General features: G+C 36.6%; 2 protein-coding genes across 2 annotated transcripts; both read left to right on the top strand.

Annotated features, from left to right (window-relative positions):
* Window positions 1-356: 356 nt before the first annotated feature.
* On the top strand, window positions 357-22,384 carry LOC145591999 (putative disease resistance protein RGA1). The gene is made up of 2 exons (XM_081648471.1): window positions 357-1,142; window positions 19,359-22,384. Exons 1-2 carry the CDS (start codon window positions 491-493, stop codon window positions 20,804-20,806), a joined length of 2,100 nt encoding a protein of 699 aa, XP_081504597.1. The 5' UTR covers window positions 357-490; the 3' UTR covers window positions 20,807-22,384.
* LOC145605650 (putative disease resistance RPP13-like protein 1) lies at window positions 20,895-22,271 on the top strand. Its single transcript, XM_081661724.1, has one exon. The coding sequence runs from the start codon at window positions 20,895-20,897 to the stop codon at window positions 22,269-22,271; it is 1,377 nt and encodes a 458-aa protein (XP_081517850.1).
* Window positions 22,385-24,246: the final 1,862 nt, after the last annotated feature.

Genomic DNA, 24,246 nt, shown 5'->3' with positions numbered 1-24,246 from the left:
TTCCAGCCGGCTGCAGCAAGAAGCCAAGAAACATTGTCATTAGGCACGGCTGAGATGATATCTTCAACAACTAATTTCGACCACGAAAGAATTGATATGTCCTTTTTTGTTTGGAGGATATCTAATGTTCATTCTTATTAATTATTTAATTTTTGGTCGTTGAAAAGTCAGCAGTGTATAGATTATAGAGTATGCACACAATATTTTTGCTCGGAGTGGCATCTATCGCAATCCCTAGACCCTAGTCCCCACACTAACAAGACTGTTCTTTGGAGGTTATTTGGGTAAGAATACCATCTTATCACGGAGGAGGCATCCCACCTCGAATTTGACATTTGTGGACATTATTTGGACGATGTACGACTGTAAAGCCTTATCTTTACATTACTTGAATAGTTTCAGTAAGAGTATAAACGTATGTATTCATACATTTTGGTGCTCTGAGATAAGAACTAATAAATCATTCATAAGATCGAAATAATAAATAAAAATGGCTGAATCTATAGCTCCGCTTTTGGTTGAGGCTGTGAAACCCATGATTGAAGTGATGGTGAGTCGGGTGAGGGGGGAGATCAAACTGATGCGTGCCTACAGAAAAAATCTCAACGAGCTCCAGCGCAAGGTCGATATAATCTCAAGTTATGTGCTCAACAAGACTGCTACTAATAATAGTACTAGTAGTAGAGACCCGGTACAACCGTGGATGAGAAAAGTCGTCAACATTCTATATGATGCAGAGAATATGTTTGATGTGTTGGCTTATGAGAAGCAGCATAATGTTGTCATGAAAAAAAAGTCACAAAGGAAACGGGTCTTCTGGCCTCTGAGACGGGTCTTATTTCGGCGTAAGATTGGCAAGTGGATTGGTAGGATCAATACCAAAATTGATGAAGCCTTGAAAGAGGCTCAAACCATTGTCCAGCTCCAGGCTCTAGACCCAGCTGCAAGAAACTTTATCATAAATGAAGGCGCGGCTGCAGATGATCGCCTGCAGCAGCTTCGACAGAACGTAGATATGTCCAGGTTCGTTGGCAGAGTTACTGATGTTGATTCTTTGGTAGACAAATTGTGCAACCTTTCCCAGGATACTGACATGGTCACCAGTAATAGCATTTCTGTTGTGGCCATCACCGGTTTTGGAGGTATGCTTCTTATTCTTGGACTTGAATTTAGTTAATGCAAAGCGGTGTATTTTTTTTTATTTTTTTTTTGCAGTACTTAACTACGGTAAATGGAAACATTAACTACCCCACTCACACTCACACTTAATTATGAATACTACCTCCGTTACATATTATTTGCAACGATTTGACATAAAGTAGAGAGGAAAAATGTCTAATCGTTGCAAATAATATGTAACAGAGGTAGTATTTATCTTCTTACAAATCTCATACGGAGTACTTTTTAAATTAAGACAATTAAGAGTTTAAGATGTCTCATTTTTATAATTTCCACCTAAAACTCCACTTGAGCTAAACTTTTGCATTTTTAATAAAGGATTGAACGTAATACAAGTACTAGTACTATTTTTTAAAAAGATGAAGGACTCAATTAATCTGATACCTGTCACAAGCTAATCCATCTCAGCTACACAAATCAAATTATTTTTAAGGGTAGAGGTGAGGTAAATCACAAATCACCTTACTCCAACTCACACTCAATTATGAGTACTTCATATTTTTCTTCTCACACATCTTATGCTCAGTACTTTTTTAAATACTAGGGGGTCCGACGCGCACGAAATAGCTAGCCCCGATAGTGTGTGTTTTATTGTTAGATATAGGAATATTGAGGCTCATGATGATTTGCTTTAAGAATATAGACTATTTTGGAGCTCTATGGCACTATAATTCTAAGTTTCCGTTAGTATATATATGAATGTGCACATTAAATGTTGAAAAATTGTAGTGTATAGTAGTAGAAGTCTCACAAAAGAACGTTAATTAGAAAGAAAGAAGTAATATATCTGACAGGGTAAAGTCGTATCCCCAAATTAAAAGTAATTTCTAAATGCTCTAACTAATGTAGATATGGAAGTAGGGTCGAATCCACAGAGAAACGAGTCTTTCTATTCCTAATTAACTAAAGTATCTAAATTATACAGTAACCAATATGTGAATTTGAATGTGAAACTAAACTACGGGGATTAGAATAAGGAGAAAATAATATATAAAAGGATCTAGGGCATAGGTTCACCAATAAATAATATTCCAGGGTAGAATATAATAATCATTCATCGATGCATATATTAATTTGATTATAAAGGGCTTTCGCTACGTATTATAATCACACAATTAATTTACCGGTATTAAATCTCATCTTTCGAATCTCGACTTAACCATTTATAAATTAACCTGCCTATTGAAACTAGACCTAAACATCAATTCTTATCTGTCGAATCTCGAATCAATATTGTCAAACTCATGCATAAAATATCAGGCCTAATCTAGTCACAGAGCATTAAATCAATCAATAGGAAATTAATCTAGCATTGACAATCAACAACAATAAATCACCCCTTCATATTATTTATGGATCCCCATAAACCCTAGAAATAAAACTACTCACATATAATAAAAACTAAACTAATCAAAGCAATAAAACAAGACATGATTAAAGGAATAAAATAAACATCTAAGATTAAGAGAAGAGAAATCGTTACCAAAATAAATCTGGAATTAAGAATAAGGTTGAGGGTAAAAGTATAAGAGAAAGAATTAATCTAAAAACTAAGTAGAGAGAGAAAATATAAGAGAACAATTAAGAGAGTAAAGAAAAGAGTAAGAAGTTCCTAAAATCGTTTTACGGAGAAGTATTTATACTCCGTACGAATCCTAAACTAAAACAAACTTAGACGACGCTAATCGTCTCCTAAATAAATACACGCGCCCGATCGGGCGCGCCTTTTTGCTCTTCAGTACGCTTCTCGCGCCCGGCCGGGCGCGTCACCGGGCGCCGACCTTTGCTTCTCTCGCCCGGCCGGGCGCGCCTCCGAGCGCCAGCCTTTTTGGCCGGGCGGCTCTCTTGGGCCACTATTCGGACTACGATTGAGCTCCAATTCTTCAGGCCAATATGGGTTTCCTCCTCGGGTCTTGAATACTTGGTCCAAATGCCCCGGTATCACATATATCGAGCCCTTAATCACCGGTTCGATAGCTCTAACCGGCCCTGGGCTATAAAAACTGGTCGTGTCTCTCAAGTGCTCGTGATTGCTCCATAATATCTCGGGAAAATGCTCCAAAAGTGCAAATCCCTGCAAAAGTCAAACAAATCTACGAAAACACTAGAAAACACCAATTAGTAATAAAAATGGCTCTAAAGAGCCAAAAACACTACTAATTATGACCAAGGGACGGGGGTAAAATACTATATAAAATAGACACATCAATATCATATACTACGTACTAAATTCAGGTGCTTGACATGTATATATGAGCTCGCAATTCTACATACATAATCATGTTACACCTTTAAAATTCATAATCAAAATTAAATTGAAAAGGTTGAAATGTCTTCTATACAACATAAAAATATGACTACCTACCCAATATTAAACAATGAAAGAATAATATTCGTTCACATTTTATATATCACCAGGTTCTCGTCAATTGGATTTGCCACCTCCAACCATCAATATACTTCTTGGTCACCCTTTTGTAGCTAGGCCTTTGTCGCACCATCTTCTAGTACTCCACAATATTCGTAAAGGAGTTTAATCCGTGAGTCTTTCATTCCATATTGCTGTGTATATATACAACTTACAAGCTTCACATAAGCCACTAATTAAGGCTATAAACAAGGCTATAAAATAGGCAAGAATATTTACAATTGACCAAGATAATTATTTACATAATTATCTTAACACACCCCCTTAGTCAAAGCGGGAGGAGGACGGACGCTTAGACTATCTCTGAAATCTTCAAAAAGTACCCGTGGTAGTCCTTTCGTGAATATGTCTGCAATTTGGTGCTGGGAAGGAACATGTAGAACCCAAACTTCACCCCTAGCTACCTTTTCACGAACAAATAAAATGTCCATCTCAATGTGTTTGGTACGCTGATGATGTACCGGATTACCCGAAAGGTAAATAGCGCTCACATTGTCACAATAAACCAATGTAGCCTTTTTAATAGGACAAAGTAACTCAAGAAATAAATTTCGTAGCCAACAAGACTCCGAAACAAAATTTGCAACACCCATGTACTCTGCCTCTGCACTAGACTTAGAAAGAGTAGCCTGACGTTTTGATGACCAGGAAATCAAATTATCACCCAAATATACACAATATCCAGAGGTAGAGCGTCTCGTATCGGGACACCCACCCCAATCAGCATCTGTATAGGATATAAGTGTAGAAATAGAAGAAGGATAAAGATGCAAACCATGGTCAAGAGTGCCTTGGATGTATCGGATTATCCGCTTCAGAGCAGACATGTGACTTTCCTTCGGATCATGCATGTGTAAGCATACCTGTTGGACCGCATATGAGATATCCGGCCTCATAAAAGTGAGGTACTGTAGAGCCCCAGCAAGGCTACGGTACAATGTGGGGTCGGAAAAAGGAGTGCCTAAAGAGTTATCCTTCGACTTCACCTCAACAGGTGTGGCCGAGGGCTTACATGAAGACATCCCTGCTCGCTCAATAATCTCCTCTGCATACTTGCCTTGTGACAAAAATAAACCACTTTTATGTCTTGTCACTGCTATGCCAAGAAAATAATTAAGTGGACCCAAGTCCTTCATAGCAAATTTCGAGCTAAGAAGGGACATAATAGAACGCCGCAGAGTATCAGAAGAAGCAGTAAGAATAATGTCATCAACATATAAAAGAAAATAAGCCACATTTTTCCCTTGACGATAAATAAATAGGGAATTGTCACTCTTACTATTAGTGAAACCAATAGAAGCAACAAAATCAGCAAACCTCTTATACCACGCCCGGGGTGCCTGCTTAAGTCCATATAAAGATCCCCGCAATAAACACACATAATCAGGGTGAGTTTTATCACGGTACCCAAGTGGTTGATGCATATAGACTGTCTCCTGAAGCTCACCATGGAGAAAAGAATTCTTGACATCCAATTGATGTATCGACCAAGCTTTAGACAAAGCAAGGCTAAGAACAGTACGGATAGTAGCCGACTTCACAACCGGACTAAAAGTCTCCCCACAATCAATGTCAACCTGTTGTGTTTTGCCATCACCTACAAGACGGGCTTTATTCCTCTCAAAAGAACCGTCAGATTTCACCTTGTGAGTAAAAATCCACATAGAACGAATAACATTAACATCAGGTGGACGGGGCACCAACTCCCACGTCTTATTTTTAAAAAGAGCATTAAATTCATCATCCATGGCCATTTTCCAATTTGGGTCACGAAGAGCAGAAATGGGGTTACGTGGCAAAGGTGATTTCGTAACCGTAGTTACTGTAGCACTAAAATTTTTATATTTTGGACTAGGCTTGACTATACCATTTCTACTTCGTGTCATGATAGGAGAAGAGAAGGGAATTGGATGTTGAATTTGTGGGTTAGGAGGAGCAGTGGGCTGAATTGCGCTTGGGTCGTCTGCATGGGTAGGACTTACCTGGGCCGTGGCTGATTGAACAGGCCCACCGTCCAAGGAAGTTCTAGTCCGCCCATCAGAAGCTTGCACGCAAGGAGGAGGAGGAGAAGAGAAGGAAATTGGGCTGAATTGTTGAGGTGAATTCGATGGCCTAACAGGAATAGGGGAGGCCAAATTGGGATGGTGTGGTTGGTTTGCCGAATTGGGCTGCCCAGAAGAGTGTAAATGATGAATGACATATGAACTAAGTCCATCATCCAAGAAGTCATATGCATGGGAAGGGGGGCTATACAACTTAGCAAAAGGAAAAACACTCTCATAAAAAATAACATGCCTACTAATTATAATTTTATTAGATGACAAGTCATAGCATTTGTAACCCCTATGATTCGGTGGATGCCCCAAAAATACACAAGGTGTAGAACGAGGTTGTAATTTGTTAATGGTAGTAGAGGGAAACAAGGGGTAACACAAACACCCAAAAACACGCAAATGAGAGTAAGAAGGTTCCTTTTGGTAAAGAACTTGGATAGGGGACTTATATTCTAGCAATTTACTTGGTAGAATATTATGTAAATATGTCGCCATTTGTAAAGCATGATGCCAAAATGACGGAGGTAAAGAAGCATGAGCAAGAAGGGTGCGAATAATATTATTCAAGGATCGTATTTTTCTCTCGGCCTTTCCATTTTGTGAAGACGTATGAGGACATGAAAGACGAAAAGACATGCCATTAGACTCACACAATGCCCAAAAAGGTCCGTTATCATACTCCCTCCCATTATCACATTGAAAATTTTTAATAGGCCGTTCAAATTGTGTTCGGATTAATGCTTGGAAATGTGATATATTACTAAAAACATCCAACTTTTTAGCTAAGGGAAAAGTCCATAAAAATTTAGAATAATCATCTAAAACAAGCATATATTAACGATGACCCGAAGAACTTAAAATGGGAGAAGTCCAAAGATCACTATGAACAATATCAAACGACATAGAATTAGTAGATTGAGATGATATAAAAGGCAATTTGACATGTTTTCCAAGTACACAAGAATGACAAACACTAGAACTAGGAGTTTGATTACATTCAATGTATTTATTACTACAAAGTGCCTTTAAAATAGAAGAACCCGGATGACCCAAACGATCATGCCATAAGGTAGATGCTAAAGCAGTAAAGGTGGATGGAGTAGAACTTGAAAAAGTGCTAGTGAGTGGATAAAGGTCCCCTTGACTCTCACATCTCATTATTGGCATCCCCGTCCGATAATCCTTCACATAAAAACCATAAGGGTCAAACTCAACAGACACACAACCACGAATTGGAATAGTATGACCACTACCAACAATAATACCATTAGGATGATTGCTCAAATTAAAATAAGATGAGAGATTACCATTGGAGGATGTCATGTGCGAGGTTGCACCGGTGTCCATATACCAAGAAGGATCGGGTTGGCTCAATGTCATGGTGTGCATTGCCGATTCTATATCGGTCGGGACATAGGACTGTTGGGACGCTGCATATGCATGCTGAGGACGAGGGCCTAGAATGCTGGACTGCTGCTTCATTGGGCCTTGAGGTCTGGCCCACCCTTGGGTTGGGTATGGACATGGTGGACTAGTCCATTGAGGAACCCACCCCTAAGGTGGGAATTGATTCTGCCAAGGAGATGGAAACGACCCCCACCCCTGCTGCTGTCCGTACTACTGCTGACCTGGGACACCGCGACCACCGCTGGCGGTCTGACCACCACCTGAGTCGGCGTCGCGACTGCCACCCGAAGACTGACCACCACCGGACTGCTTTTTGCCACCAGATTTTTTCTGTTTGTTGTTCTTGTTTCGAGAATGACCCGAGTCACTCCCCGAATCAGAATCACGCAAGAAACCAGCCACCAAAATCGTTGCCGACGCAACCTTCTTCGCCAACCCAGCCTCTTCCAAAGTGATCATGGAACGGGCTTGATGAAATTGAGGTAAGGGGTTACTTTGCCGAATCAAAGTAGCCACGCCATTGTATGGTTTGGTAAGACCGGAAACCAATTGAAGAACAAGCCGATTGTTATCCACCAGAGCACCGACATTATTCAATTGATCGAAGAGGCTTTTAAGCCATTGACAATACGCCGAAGCGTTAGGAAAATTCTCCATATTAGTATTAGAGAACTCATGTTCAAGAGCCACAACACGGGAATTCTGATTGTCTTGAAAAATATCACGCAAACGATCCCAAGTTTCCATAGCCGTGGAATTGGGTTCGATAATGGTATTCAAAAGGTCCCTCGAAATTGTGGAATAAATCCACCCAAGAACCGTTGCGTCCAAAGTCGTCCAGAGCTCTTTTTCTTCATCGGTGGAAGGGGTAGCAACCTTCTTCTTTGGAGCAATTATATTATATGGTTGAGAACTTTATGAGACCGAGCATGTACCTTGAATAGTTCCGCCTAAGTAGAGTATGCATCATTCTCCATTTCAAGGGTTAGGGGAATGTTACTCTTGATGTTTGAGACTGTGAAAGCTAGATGAAAGGAGGCCTTTGAGTCCAACATGATTGTGAGAAGAGGAAGAGAAGAAACAGGGTAGAAGAGATGAGAAGAGAAGGCGGAACAAAGAGATTAGGGTGCAGCGGAAATAACCCTAAGCAACTGATACCATAAAGGAATTTAATCCGTGAGTCTTTCATTCCATATTGTTGTGTATGTATACAACTTACAAGCTTCACATAAGCCACTAATTAAGGCTATAAACAAGGCTATAAAATAGGCAAGAATATTTACAATTGACCAAGATAATTATTTACATAATTATCTTAACAATTCGGCATAGTATTAATGTGATAATTTCCTAATCTTATGAGCACCAAATAAGCTATTATTGAGATGAGCCTAGAAACTTCCATAGTAAACTCTTCTCTGCTACGTAGAAGTATTGTTCAACATAGTTATATATTTCACCAAGACGCCTAACAAAATGTTCACTCCTTATTACCCCTTGATCTTTTTATCCACCTTCGATCTCCATGGAGGCATCCTACATGTTGTCGACGATTTGCTTCTTTAAATCCTATTGCTAGTGGTTGCAGTGAACTTGATAGGAAAAGAAGTTTTGCCTTACTACTTGATTACATAAAATTCATAGTATTGAGAAAAATCCAACCCCGGGCATCATTCTTATTGATAAAACTTTTGAAATTCTTAGAAGTTGTAAAAGAATGAAAATACTGTTGCTCTACTCCAAATGAAAAAGAATAGAGAGAAAAGGAGGATTTCCCATTCTTCCACATTCAAATGCTCGGCCAAACACTAGTAGAAAAAACGTTATGGGAAGCGGTTCAAACCCCCAAATGGGAAGCGGTCCTGAACCGCATGGGTTTAGGGGGCTTGTCAATTGCCATGTAAATGGCAAGCGGTTTAGAACCGCTTCCCATTTTGGGGGGAATGGCAAGCGGTTTGGCACCAAAACCGCTTGCCATTTGCACTTGACATAACATTATGTCCGGTGCAAATGGCAAGCGGTTTTGGCGCCAAACCGCTTCCCATTTGTAATTTTTTTTTTATTTTATTTTTTTATTTTTATATATATAATAATTAATAATAATATTATTAGTGACCTGTTTTGATATGCACATTAATCTGTGATTTTAAAAATTATTATTATTATTAATATTATTATTATTAATATTAATAATTAATTAAAAAAATTACAAATTTTGGAATAATAATAATTCAATAACAATAAAATGCATAATAATAATAACATATATAAAAATCATAAATAATATATATTACTAATTACAAATAAGTAATATAATGTACATATATATTTAATAAAAATAAAAAAAGATATAGTAATTAAATATTAATTGTTCATAATAAAAAAAAAAACTCAATCTCATTCATTATCTAACTAACACATATATATTATATATTCTACCTAGATGCCATCAAATGTCACAAAAAAAGTCCACATGTCGCGAATTTCATCAACTTCTTCCTTTGTCAAAGGGCCTTCCCTTTGAATCTTACAAACCTTTGGAAAGAAAAAAAATACCAAACATTAAACATCATTCATATATTACATAAAATTCAAACTAATAATTAAAAAATAATAATGTATATGTTAAATATTTCAAACATCATTATTCTAACTTGCCCGATTTAGCATTCTACTAAGTTTTAGGACGGCTTTTACCCAAAATCGCCTATTTCACTACTACTTTGCTCGATTTCTACATTTCTTATCTATGAGCTATTTCTTTATCATAACATGTCAATTATAACTAGTCTTAGGTGTCTAATGTTTGAAATCATAGCAAGTTAGCATTCTACTAAGTTTTAGGACGGTTTTTACCCAAAATCGCCTATTTCACTACTACTTTGCCCGATTTCTACATTTCTTATCTAATGAGCTATTTCTTTATCATAACATGTCAATTATAACTAGTCTTAGGTGTCTAATGTTTGAAATCATAGCAAGTTAGCATTCTACTAAGTTTTAGGACGGCTTTTACCCAAAATCGCCTATTTCACTACTACTTTGCCCGATTTCTACATTTCTTATATAATCAGCTATTTATTTATCATAACATGTCATTATTAAATAGTCTTAGGTTTCTATTGTTTTAAATCATAGCAAAAGATCATTTTACTCAGTTTTAGGACGACTTTTACCCAAAATCGCCTATTCCACTTCTACTTGCCCATTTTTTACTTTTTTTTTTCTCAAACCATGCCCATAATACCTACTCTTAGGCATGTAATTTATGATATCACATCAAATGAGCACCCAACTAAGTTTTAGTACGATTTTTAACAAAAATCGGCGTAAGTGACTTATTTAGCTTATACACTAACAAGTACGCAAAAATTACACAAAATAGCATGAGGTGCCATGAATAGGCCAATAAATTACTCCCCGGGATGCTTCCCATGGCTTTTGGAGCGGCTCGGTTGCTTGCACGGCTGCTGCAGCTGCCTTGGGTGTTGCCTGGGCTGCAGCAGCTGCCTTGGCAGCAGCCTGGTGGCTGGTGCAGTTGCCTGGTGGCTGCTGCAGCTGCCTAGGCTGCTACTGCAGCGGCATGTGCAGTTGCCTGGTGGCTGCTGCAGCAGCCTGTGCAGCTGCCTAGGCTGCTGCTGCAGTGGCCTGTGCAGCTTCCTGGTGGCTGCTGCTGCAGTGGCCTGTGCAGCGGCCTAGCTGCTGCTGCAGCTGCCAGGTGGCTAATACGGCTGCCTGTGCATAATTGTCCCTAGAATTGCATCATAAACATTCTTCTCTATATGCATCACATCGAGACAATGTGTAACATCATGTTCTTTCCAATACTCAAGCTTCCAAAAGATTGATTCCTTTTTAAAGAGAGCGTGTGGGTCAATTGGTTTCGTTGTTTTACCAAAAACACATGGAATACCCTTCACTCTCTCATAAACCTCATTTCCCCTCAATGGCCTAGGCGCAACCCCCTCCTCAACTTTCCCATCGAAGGCCTTTTTTTGCTTACGATACGGGTGATCGCGCCTAAGAAATCTTCGGGTCCTCACGTACACATCTTTGCCATAGTGGTCAAGGTACACGTTCGGTGTGTCATCAATACAAATGGGACATGCTTTATGCCCTTTGTTCTTGTACCCGGACAGATTTCCATATGCAGGAAAATCATTTATGGTCCACATAAGGGCAGCACGCAAAAGAAAGATCTCGTTCTTATGGGCATCATAAACGGTAACACCTTCGTCCCACATCTTTCTCAAATCATCAATAAGGGGCTCAAGGTAAACATCAATGTCGTTTCCAGGTTGCCTTGGCCCTGTTATCAAAAGTGAAAGCATTATATATTTCCGCTTCATACACAACCACGGAGGCAAATTGTAAATCACTAAAAGTACCGGCCATGTGCTATGTTTAGTACTAAGAGTGCCAAATGGATTCATACCGTCCGTGCACAACCCAAGCCTTAAATTTCTGACTTCACCACCAAATGCCGTAAACTTCATATCGATGTTCTTCCATTGTGGAGAGTCAGCAGGCCGGATGCTTCAACAAACCATTTTTCTTTCTTCCCTCAGCATGCCATCTCAGGTTCTTGGCATCTTACGTTATTGAAAATAGACGCTTTAACCTTGGAATAATAGGAAGATACCATAACACCTTGGCAGGAGGTCCTTTACTACCAGCATTGCAGCTTGATTGCTTGTAACGCGACTTACCGCAACGTGGACACTCCTCCAACTTTTCATATTCATTTCGATACAGAACACAGTCATTAGGACATGCATGTATCTTCTTATACTCCAAACCAAATGGGCACATTAGTTTCTTTGCATAATAATAGGAATTAAGAAGTCCATTCCCATCTGGCAACATATCACATAACGAGTCAACAAAGAAGTGAAACTAGTGTCACTCCAGTTATGCTTAGACTTAATGTTAAATAGTGTAAGCACGGCTGAGAGTTTTGTGTATTTTTTGGACCCGGGACACAAAGGCTTTTTGGCAGCCTCTGATAATGACTCAAATACATCAGGTCGGTCACCAAATTCACCTTCAACATCACGCATCATCTCATCCAAGTGATCATCACCACCACCATCCTCGGTGTCATCCCCTTCACCACCATCATCACTCCCATTTTCTTCTTCAACATGAATCTCGGCACTTTCAACATGCGTCTCATTGCCAACAACATTCTACCTATACGATCCCTTCTCACCATGCCAAACCCAAACATGATATTGAGGCCTAAACCCATGACATTGTACATGAGCCATGATGGTATCCACACTATTGACCCTTATGACATTATTACAATTGACACAAGGACAATAAAGGTAATTGACACCCGTTCTAAGCTGATACTGTGAAGCACTCTTGCAAAACTCTTGAACCCCGTTAAAAAATTCCAATGTATCACGTCTACCATACATCCAACCGCGATCCATTGACGCTTTAAATTGTCTTTAAACATACCAACACATTTCAAGCAATGATAAATGTAACATATATTATGTAATCAAAGTACATAGCATATATATCATCCATATATCGTAAAAATGAATGCTCCCAAAAGGTCCTTATCACTCCAACCTAACTCATCCTTGAACGTCTAATCTCACTAGTGAATGTATGTCAACTTTTCAATTTTAAGGAAAATCTGGCAGCATTTCCCCTCAGTTCTCCAAGTACACGATGTAGGTAATAACTCACCTACATATGTACCCAGAGAACATGGTGAGAAAATGAGAAGCCCGGATATTCCTTAAAATCGAAAAAGAGACATACATTCACTACCTAAGTGAGATTAAACGTCCAAGAACAGTCCCAACTGGGGAATATTCAAGACTTTCTCCTATTGAGAAAGACTCGAACGGGTATCTAGACAAATGATGATGCAAGCAATCAATTATTATTTGCATTTATTTGACATTCAACAATAAACAAATTCATTCATTTAAATAGGGCTAATACATTGCAATTTACTAACCACATTCAACAAACTAAAATGTTAACTAATATATATTCTATTCATAAATTTCATTTAAAACTACTCAAATTCAAACAATATATATATATATACATATGAAACTTGGGTTAACTACTTGAAACCTTAACTTGAAATTTTGGAATAACAAACAATTAATACTAATTAATACATATGAAACTAAAATTTAGCAAGAACTCACCCTAATTTGAGAGTGAGAAAGACAACGATTGAGGGATGAGGATGACAATTGGAGGGAGAGAGAGAGACAACAGAGAGTTGTCGTGCTTGGGCTCGGTTCAACAACACCCTCGAACATGCACCACCACCAAGTGCACCCACGAACACCACCAGCAAACACCGGCAGCCTCGAGCAACCACCAGCAACCTCGACCAACCACCAGCAGCCTCGAGCAGCCTCGACCCACGACCCACAACGCAGCTTCAATTAAATAGCCAAATTAAAAAAAAATGTATATGAATGGAGTGGTGGTGGTGGTGGTGGCCGGAATCTGAAGGAGTGAGAAGAGAGGTGAGGACGAGGGAGACAGAGAGGAGGAGTGAAGGCGGGTGACTTGAAATTTTTGGGAATTGAAGTGGTGAAATTTCAGGGAGGAGAAGAGAGGGTAACGTATATCCCGCTTTTTTTAAAAAAAAAAAATGGTAAGCGGTTCGGCCTTGAACCGCTTGCCAATTTAACTAATGGTAAGCGGTTCAAGGCCAAACCGCTGGCCATTAGTTAAAAGGCAAGCGGTTCGCGCCAAAACTGCTTGCCAATTCACTTTCCTCTTTTTTTTTATTAATTAAATGGGAAGCGGATTTTGTAAACCGCTTGCCTATTATGGCTTCCCATCACATTTATTCTACTAGTGAAATTATATTTCTGCACTTAAAAATCAAAATTTTTCGATTAAAATATAAAATAAAACTACGCTGTTATGAAAAGATTCAATATTTGAAAGATTAAGCTAACGAAAGAATTACAAATGGGGTTTTGAGCTAAGAATTTGGGAGAAAACTTAAGATAAATTGAAAATCGATAATGAATAACATTATTACAGTAACATATAACAACCACTACATAAAATGAATATAATATCACTTATTAAAACCTCATATTAACTCTAAAATGGAAATTATTCAGTAAGTAAACTTACAAGATTGAACTTCCTGATCGTCCGAGAATTTCGGCAACCGTACTTCCATTGATCCTTCGTTCAATTCGTTGATTTAGGAGTCCACCAAATAAAACAACTAAAGCAATCAAATTCTATACTAAAACATCAAATTAAGGAAATTTTTTTTTTTTAAGAAAATAATAAAAAAAAAATAAAAATAAAAACATAAATAAATTCAAAAGGTAATACAATTGAAAAATTACAGGATAAGAGAGGTGGTTTTGGGGTAAGGTATTGCAGGTATCCATGGATGCACGCTAAGTACGATCAACCTGTTGTAAGTTTAACACTTTCGTCCTCACTCTCCCAAACCACCATTTCTAAGGTTTTTGCAATTTCACCAAACTCCAGCAATGGTGTCCCCTTAACAAACTCCTTTCTACAATCAAATCGTCTCAATTCAATTTCAATTCATCCACTAAATTGGATTGTAAGATTCAATCAAACCAAAGTGAGAGAAAGTGAAGAAAGCAAAAATAAAATTGATTCACATACATGCATTTTAGATTTCCAATGAAAAAAAGGTAGACCATGAATTTAACAATAAACACATATTGTGTAATTTGAAATTCAATAGTTTAAAAATAAATAAACTATTAATTTAATTCACCTCAGAAACTAATTCAATGGAGTCATGGAGAACTCATAGGTCGCTTCAACGGAGAAGGCAGAGGAGGAGAAAAGAGTGTTTAGGAGAAAGTAAATGGATGAACTTAGATTTTAAGGTTAATAGGGATAAATATGTAAATATACATTTTGAAGGGTATAATTGGAAGAACACTATTCATAAGAGTTCTTTTCTACTTTTTATAAAGTAGGGAAGTAAATGGATGAACTTAGATTTTAAGGTTAATAGGGATAAATATGTAAATATACATTTTGAAGGGTATAATTGGAAGAACACTATTCATAAGAGTTCTTTTCTACTTTTTATAAAGTAGGGATATAAAGTAGGGAAACACGATTAAGAGTTGACATCTAATTTTTATAATTTTAACTCCCAAAAAATCCCGTATATATATACTTTATTTTTATTTTTACCAAATTCATCCTAACCAGGCCACCTAAAACTCCGCTTGAGATAAACTGTTGCGTGCATTTAAAAATAACGAAGAGAGTGAGGGATAGCTTAATTGGTTAGAGTTTTCCTCCCGATTCCAGGAGATCTTGGGATCGATTCTCACCCCTTCCCTTGTGGCTCTCTAAACACCAAAAAAAAAAAAAAAAAAAAAAAAAAAAAAAAAAAAAAAACAACGAAAGATATATTTTAGGACTTTTTGTCAACAAAGAGGGAGTCCCAGTTAATCTCTGAGATTAACATTCCAAGTTAATTAATCTCCTCTCAACTTATGCATTTGTTTTCGTGCTACTTTGCTATTTTACTTTTATTATTTAAAAAATAAAAGTAAAACAATATATTATGAGAGGAGATTAACTTTTCAATTTCATGTCAATCTCAGAGATTAACTTGAATTTTCCTGTCAACAACTACCTTTTATCTTTTAAGTTACCACTTATAGGGAATAATTTCAAGCCTTAAAAATCCCACTAGTTTGAACCCCACTGTGATCATACACTAAAGTACGGTGGCGTCCAAAAGGAAAGAAGATAGAGCAAAAGAGTCGCCAACAAGTTTTTAAGGAACTTGTAAACCGTTCACGAGGTGAAGGTTACACCCCTTAACGATCCAAGAGATCGTCAACTCCATAAGGTCATGAACCAAATAAGGGTTCGGGGATGATGGTACAAATCCAACCTAAAAGAGATTGAACCTGCCCTAATAATAGGCCTCTACTTTATTCTGCTCGTATTCATGTGCGCTTTCTGATCAACATACAATCAATAGGATTAACCCTAAACCTGTTTAATCTATGTTGGTTGAACATTAATGCACAAATAAACTATTATTGGCGATCACTTGAAATTATAATCACAATTAACCTAACAAGATTATTAATTATCTTATTAAGCGTGATTGTAAGTACCAATTCCCTTTAACATGTATAAAAGGTGATCAAGCAATAAAGAATAAATATCAAGCAACATAATAAATATATCAATATCATGAATAATAATAATAATAATAATAATAATAATAATAATAATAATAATAATAATAATAATAATAATAATAATAATAATAATAATAATAATAATAATAATAATAATAATAATAATAATAATAATAATAATAATAATAATAATAATAATAATAATAATAATAATAATAATAATAATAATAATAATAACAATTATAATCATAATCATGTTCATGTTAATATTAAAGCATAATAAAAATAGCAAGATCCTAGGCATGATACTAACAAGATTAATAACAAACCCTAGCATGTCACTAAGCAATAAAAATCAAACCTTTAACCCTAACATGATACTAACAATCATAAATATTAGGAAGAAAATAAAAGACATCATACTTGATATTAGAGTTACCCTAGACATGATACTAGGAAGATCAAAACGCTCTAATATAACATTAGGAATCATAATAACAACCTAAGCATGATTTCTACATCATAATATCAATAAAATCAATTAAAGTACTTACGTGGATGCCTCGTACCTCTTTCTACTTACAAAATACACGCGTTAGTAACTTCAAGGAAAATAATAATCAAACAATTAAATTAAATAATTGAAAGAGAGATTTGGGACCAAACCCTCAGAAATTAAAACCTTTCACGTCTAGGACGAAGGCAACTTCGAATATGGCTAGGTGTTTCTAGATCTTGTGAATGCGGAATTTTGTATTAAAAAGCAAAGAAGAAAGAATGCATGAATGTTATTGAAAATTGATGAACGATAATTGTAGATGAATGAATATTGATAATCCGTAAATCAAAACGGTATTTATAGAGAAAATCATCAAAAAAAAGATAATTTATCAAAACAGAGTCTGAAGACCACAAAAACACCTTGGCGCCAGGACCAGTGGCTAGCGCCAGGCGCCAATGCTGGCGTCTGGCGCCAATCCTGATTCCAGGCGCCAAGGCCTGGGGTTGGACGCCAAACCGGCTTTCAACGCGTTTTCGAAAATCTGATAATTTTACCGTACTGGAAGATAAAATAATATAATTTCAGTCGAAAATGCTATTTGATCTAATTAAAACTCTGAAGAATCCTAATTGAATTAAGAATGATAAAACCTTCTAGAATGTTCTAGAAGACCAAAACCATTCCTAATTACATTAGGAATGATAAATCATATTAGACCCTCCCCTAGATCATTGGGCCGTACTTAAAACTCAAACCGGGCCCAGTTTAGTAAATTGACCATAAATTCCTCAATATTCATCGGAATTGGGCTTATAATATATCGTTGGAAAGGTCTTTGCAAGCCCCATCCAACTACACCACTATTGGACCCATATCATGGACCAACCAAACTGGATTGACTGTTTTCTTAAAATAAAGTTTTCAAAAACAGAGAGAAGAGAAAAGAAAAGAAATAAAACTTTCCGCAACACTAGACCTTTCCACACTTTCGTTTCATTCGATTATGATTCGACGTGAAAGGCACTTATCATTGGGTTTGGTTTTGGGGAGACACAAATGGGTGTCTACACCACTTTTGCAAACAATTACCTTTTACTTTAGAATTTGTGAATAATTACCTTATATTGAATTTTTATTTTGGTACCACTTTTTGTTACTTCCAAATTAAGACTCCTAATTTATAATGGAAGAGTAAGAGAAATGTTTTGGAGAGAATTCCATGCGAATTGGGTCATTGGGAGTAAAATAAGCAAATTGAAACCACAAATGCATGTTGGAATTATATTATATTAGCCCCAAATTGAAAACTCTAATCTAATTAGGGTGTAAATCAGGCAAATTAAAACTGAAAGCATTAATATGGGGTTTATATTAACTAGATATAACATTAAGGTGCTTAAAATATGTTTTAATGGGGTCTAATCTATGTAATTAATTAGAGTTAATTTTGTTTAACATCGTTGAACGTGGGTCTCACTAACAGAAATTTTGAGTCAAATAGTAGTAATTCTCAAACAAAACTCAATAGAAGGTAATTGTCCGTAAACTATAAAGTAAACGGTAGTTGTTCGCAAACAAATAGAAAATTTAAAGGTAGTTGTTGACAAATTTTCCTTTATTTTTTAAAAGGGAAAATTGGCTACTATGACAGCACCTAATGACGAGGTGCGTAGAATTAATGGCACTACCTATTCGTTAAATACTCCATAGCACAACCTATTGTTTTGGAGACTGAGGGATCAAGTGGTTAGAGCTCCCTTTCCGATTTCAAATGATCTTGGGATTGATTCTCACCACCCACCCTTGTGGCTCTCTAAAAAAAAAAAAAAAAAAAAAAAAAAAAAAAAACTATTGTCTTAGGTGCATTAAATGACATTAGGTTATGCTATGGAGTATTTAACGAATAGGTGGTGCTATTCTACGCACCTTGTCAATAGGTGGTGTCATTATGGCCAATTTTCACTTTTTTAAAAGACGAAGAAAAGACCCTATTAATGTGGCACCTCTCAAGCTAAGTCATTTCAGCTGCACATGTCAATGCTTTGAGAGTAGAGAGGGGAATAAGGGAATTCCCCTACTCCAAAGTAAGGATGGCAATTCTTTCCGAGTTCGATTCAAATCCAACCCGGATTAAAGAAAAAAATCCGATCCAAATCTGAATGTGATAAAATAGATCTGAATCCGAATAGGAGGCGGATCGGATTTGAATATACCTTTAACCAACTGTATATTTAATTAGCAATACGCCAATACATATAAATTTTAACAAGTTAATTTTCGTAAACTATGTACTAAGACGATTCTAAGAAACACATATAGTAGCATAAACTTTTGTCAAAGTGGGGTACGTGAATAATGCCGCAAAAGTCAAACTGAGATACTTAAAAGAAACACGGAGGGAATAACTGAGAAATAAACTATAGAGCGTGTGTAAAGTTACCTTAATTCGTCTGAGGTCACGAGCTAAATAATACGTAGTACTTCGGTATCTATATACTGATAGCAAGAGGTAATTTGATCGGGCAAGCAATGTAACACACTGAACTCTTTTGGATAATTAGCAACTTAACATGTTTATGGTAGGCGTTTAAAGTATCTGTTACCTGTGTATGATACAGGTATTGGAAAATCAAGCCTAGCAAAAAACGTTTTTGAAGACAAGCGAGTGACGGATACATTTTCCCAAAGAATTTGGATTGTTGTATCAGAAGATTTTAACATTGTGAAGATGTTGTTAAAAATACTGGAGTACGTTGACATGAATGGTAAAGAGAATGCCAGCTGCAGCGGCGAAGTAGCAGTAAGAAAACTCAAGCAAAAGCTAGAAGGACAGAGATACTTACTTGTGCTCGATGATGTTTGGAATACCCATCAAGGTCTTTGGAATTCAATGAAAAGTTCACTGGAAAGTATTGGTGGTTCTAAGGAAAGCATGATACTCGTGACAACTAGAGATAAAGTTGTTGCGCAGACAATGCATGCGTCTTCATCTTATGAATTAACAGAGCTCTCAGAAGATGATAGTTGGTCTTTGTTTAAACAAGTTGCCTTTGCAAATAAGTCTCTGGAGAACATATCTATGTTGGAGACCACTGGTGAAAAGATTGTTCGGAAATGTAAGGGAAATCCTCTCGCAATAAAGACCATTGGAGGAATATTGCAAACTAAGCAACATTCATTCGAGTGGGAGAATATTGAACGAAGTGAATTATGGGATTTACCACAAGATGATGAGACTGGAATATTACCATCGTTGAAGCTCAGCTACAATCATCTGCCATCTCCGTTTTTGAAAAAGTGCTTTTCCTTTTGTGCTGTGCTTCCAAAGGATTGTAGAATTCCAAAATATTGGCTGAGATATAATTGGTTGGCTCTTGGGCTAATCCAACAATTTGATAGTAGAGAATTGATGGAGGATATTGCCGAAGGTTACATTAATTTGTTGCTAAACATTTCCTTCTTACAGGAAGTGAAAAGGGACGAACTTGGAGATATAGAATCGTACAGTATGCATGACCTAGTGCATGACCTAGCAACATCAGTTTCTAGGCACGAGACATTATTATTGGAACAAGGCAAACAACTGAAAACCACCCTATCTGATGTTCGACATGTGGCTATATATGGACGCGTGGAAGGGCCTTCAGATTTTTGGGAAAAATCAGTTGTTGAAAATTTACGCTCACTAGACATCAATGAGAGTTTACCTAGAGGATTATTGGAGTATGTCAAGTATTTACGTGTGTTAAATTTTTGCAAGGTACTAGAAGATGTTCCAAAATCTATTGCTGGATTGAAGTGTTTGAAGATCCTTAGTTTGCAAAGTATTCCAATTAAGGTGTTGCCTGAATTTATCACCGAATTATACAACCTGCAAACTTTGTATCTAGATGATTGTAACCTGCTAAAGGAGTTACCTCGAGGATTAGCTAATTTGGTTAAACTGAGGCATCTTTGGATTGACAGAATAATCCAAGTTCCAGCAGGGATGATTGAGCAGTTAAAGGATTTGCAAACCCTTCCAGCTATGTGGGTACGTAAGAGATGGGGGATTCCAGATTTCTGAATTGGGATATTTACCTGACGTGAGTGGCTCTTTAGAAATCCACGGCCTTGAAGTATTCAAGAGCAAACAAGATGCTGAAACTGCACGTATGTCAGAGAAGTCAAGACTTGACAAGTTGTGGCTAACCTGGAAGAGTGACGACAACTGGGTAAAGCATGCGGAGGTGTTGGATGGCTTGAAGCCAAACCATAATTTGAGATTTCTGAAAATTGAGAGATATGGGGGTGAGAAATTTCCATCTTGGATAATGAGAATGGATGCAGTCTACAGCCAGATAAAGATAATCAAGCTTATTAATTGTCGAAGGTGCCAAAAATTGCCAACATTGGGGAATCTGCCTTATCTTCAAGGGCTTGAGATCACAAATATGGATAGCTTGGAGCACATAGGTGCAGAGTTGTATCGTAATCCTGAGATGCTAACTGAGGATGCAAGTAGCAGTTCCAACTTTCCGAGTTTGAAAAAACTTCAACTATGTGGGCTTCAGAATTTAAGAGAATGGGGTGAACCATGCTCTAGGGTGAGGTCATCAAGGACTTTCTTTCCTTCCCTGGAAGAATTAATTATGGAAGACTGCCCTGAATTGACGACAACTCCAACTAATTTCCCCTCTCTTACAAAGCTAACTGTTAGAAACAACACTTTTGGTCTCCCGGTGTTATGCATACTTGACAATGAAAGCAGTCTCGCTTGTCTGAAGAATCTTCATATCGAAAAGGTGGTGGAGCTCACAAGTTTATCTCATAAGTTGACAGAATATTGCACATCTCTTCAAGAATTGGAAATAACTAATTGTTCCAGCTTGGAGTCTCTACCCAACCTCAGTGGTTTAGCTTCGTTGCGTTGTCTTGAAATCCGTTGGAGTCTAAAGTATCCTCTGGAGGGTCTAACGTGTTGTACGTCGTTGGAACAATTAACGGTAGCAATTGATCCAAAATTTGAGTTTACACTCCCTGACCTGACAGCATTAACTCGTCTGCGACTTCTCAGTATACTAGGTATGACCAAGATGATATGTCAGTTGCCTGATTGGATATACAGCCTTCCTTGTCTTCGCACGTTATATATTGGGAGTTATGATGACCTAGATCAATTTCCAGATATAAGTCCCCTTTTGAAAATCACATCTCTCAAAGATTTGTCTTTGTATGGTTGGATAAACCAAGAAGCGGATATTAGTCTTCCGGAACAACTTCAACACTTTAAGACGCTGGAATCATTGTGTATTGTTAATTTTCAGAATCTGGAAAGTCTTCCGGATTGGATCGGAAACCTTTCATCTCTCCAGATTTTGATCTTTTATTGGTGCACCAAGTTGAAGAAATTAGCGGCAGAGGATATCATGAAGCGACTCACCAAATTAAGCTACTTGAAAATTGAAGAATGTCCCCTGCTGGAGGAAGCCATCAAGATCAATGGCACAGAGCATCACAAGATTTCCCACATTCAAGTTGCCACCGAATGAATTTGGCAATCTTTGCAATTTATAAATTATTTTTCATGTAAAATTTCACATCGTGTATTTTTAACATTTAATTGCTTCTTTCTATCAATTATTCAACATTTATCATTCGACAAGTCATACCTATCTTCTAAATTTCTTATTTTCTTCAAGGTTGAAGATGATACTCATTTGATTATATAATGTTTGAATGCAAAATAGAACATTTTTTTTTTAATTATACATCCACCAACACCATCCAATTAATGGAAGATTTAAGAAAGAATGATTGAAAAGGTGTTAGTGTAGGGTATAACAAAATGAGTGCCAAAAATATAATAATATAAAAGTGAGTCAAATTTTCTATAATATCCTAATAAAGTAGAAAGTGAATTAAACTTTTAACGGAGGCAATACATATGCAACCTTCATTCCCTATTGTTTAGTTGAAACCTCATCGTAGCCCACATGCAAGTTGTTCTACAACGGAAAAATAGGAGAAAATCGCACCATATATGCTTGAGAATAGACCAAACTCTCTTCCTTATTTGGGTTGCTCGGGTTCATTTTATACTCTCTTATTTAACATGTCTTTTACACTTTTTCAAGTTATATTTGCGTTAAGCATTTTTGAAAAGGTTTAGAAGGCGGAGTTGCTAGGTTGCCTTCTAAGAGATACGGAGTATCAAAGACTTGTAAACAATTACTGAAAACAGAAGTTGCTTACCATGTTGACGGTGTCATTGTTTGATACCACCACTTCTCAAACAGCAGCAGCTAGAACCAGGATATTTCTAGGTAGTGAAGTTGTTGGTGTCATGAGATGTGAAGCTCTGAGTCAGCTTCACAATTTCATATTCTTCGTAGTGTAGTATATGGGAACTCAAGGATGCATCACTGAAACACAATAGAGGTAAACAAAAGTTGTTAAAAAGGGAAAAATAGAAATAAACTTGGGAATAAACTTGCTCTAAGAGTTCGTGATAGTGTGATACCCTAAAGCCCATGAAACCCAACAAGCCTAGATATCTGAATGATAGTGGAAAGGAAATGCTGGAAGAAAAGCATGTTCCTTTTTTTTTTAATGGAAGAATAGCAAGTACTAGTACTTAGTTATGGGTGGAGCTGCATAAGCATGTAAATAATGAAATGTTATCATGTAAAATGTTGTTAAATTACTATTAACTTATATTTTCACTCCTTCAATTCGGATGAATTGCAACACTTTTCTTTTCACCTATTCTAATTAACTGCAGCTCTTTCATATTTGATAAAGGGCCAATGTTATTCTATATTTTCCTCGCACTAACCTCACTTTCAATATTTTGATGATTTTTTTTTTCCCAACTAGTACCAATTAAATATAGCCCCACCAATTATACTTTATAAGTTTATATTATAAGAGGATCTTGCTAACGAACACCCCCGGCAGTTGGATAAGCATTTAAAATGTTACTCAAAGTGATATTAATTTGGAAAAGCATGACAAAATCACGCGCTGATCGATGTAATCTAATATATATAAATAAAGTAGGCATTTTTCAAGAGCATTTGGCGCGCCACATAAGAAAAGGTCTTATTTTGTCCAATGAAAAATTAGATTAATAATTTATTTTAGAATTAAAAAATTTACTCGCCACCTAAGCAAAAGTGACAAATAATATTTAAGAATTTTGACACATACGTAAAAACAACGAATAGAGAATAATTAAAATTTAAATTATTTTTAAAAACCAATAATTATCTTCTCTTAAAAAAAACAAAAAAAAAAAACACTAAGTAATAATTATCTATATGGATGCAAATTTTTTATCGCAAATATTTTTAATCTTTTCCTAGCAAATATTATAAAAGTTTGATTTTAATAATGTAATCATCGAGACGAATAAAACTAAATCTCATATGACTAATTTTCCATAATTTTTAATAGTTAAATGATTATAAATGAGACTAACATTTTAAACAGAACGAGTATATTAAATAAACGAATAGGCAAAAG

This window comes from Chenopodium album, chromosome 2, assembly GCF_948465745.1.
Source record: "Chenopodium album chromosome 2, dcCheAlbu1.1, whole genome shotgun sequence".
Classification (NCBI taxonomy): Eukaryota; Viridiplantae; Streptophyta; class Magnoliopsida; order Caryophyllales; family Amaranthaceae; genus Chenopodium; species Chenopodium album.
This window is presented reverse-complemented; position numbering and strand designations above follow the sequence as displayed.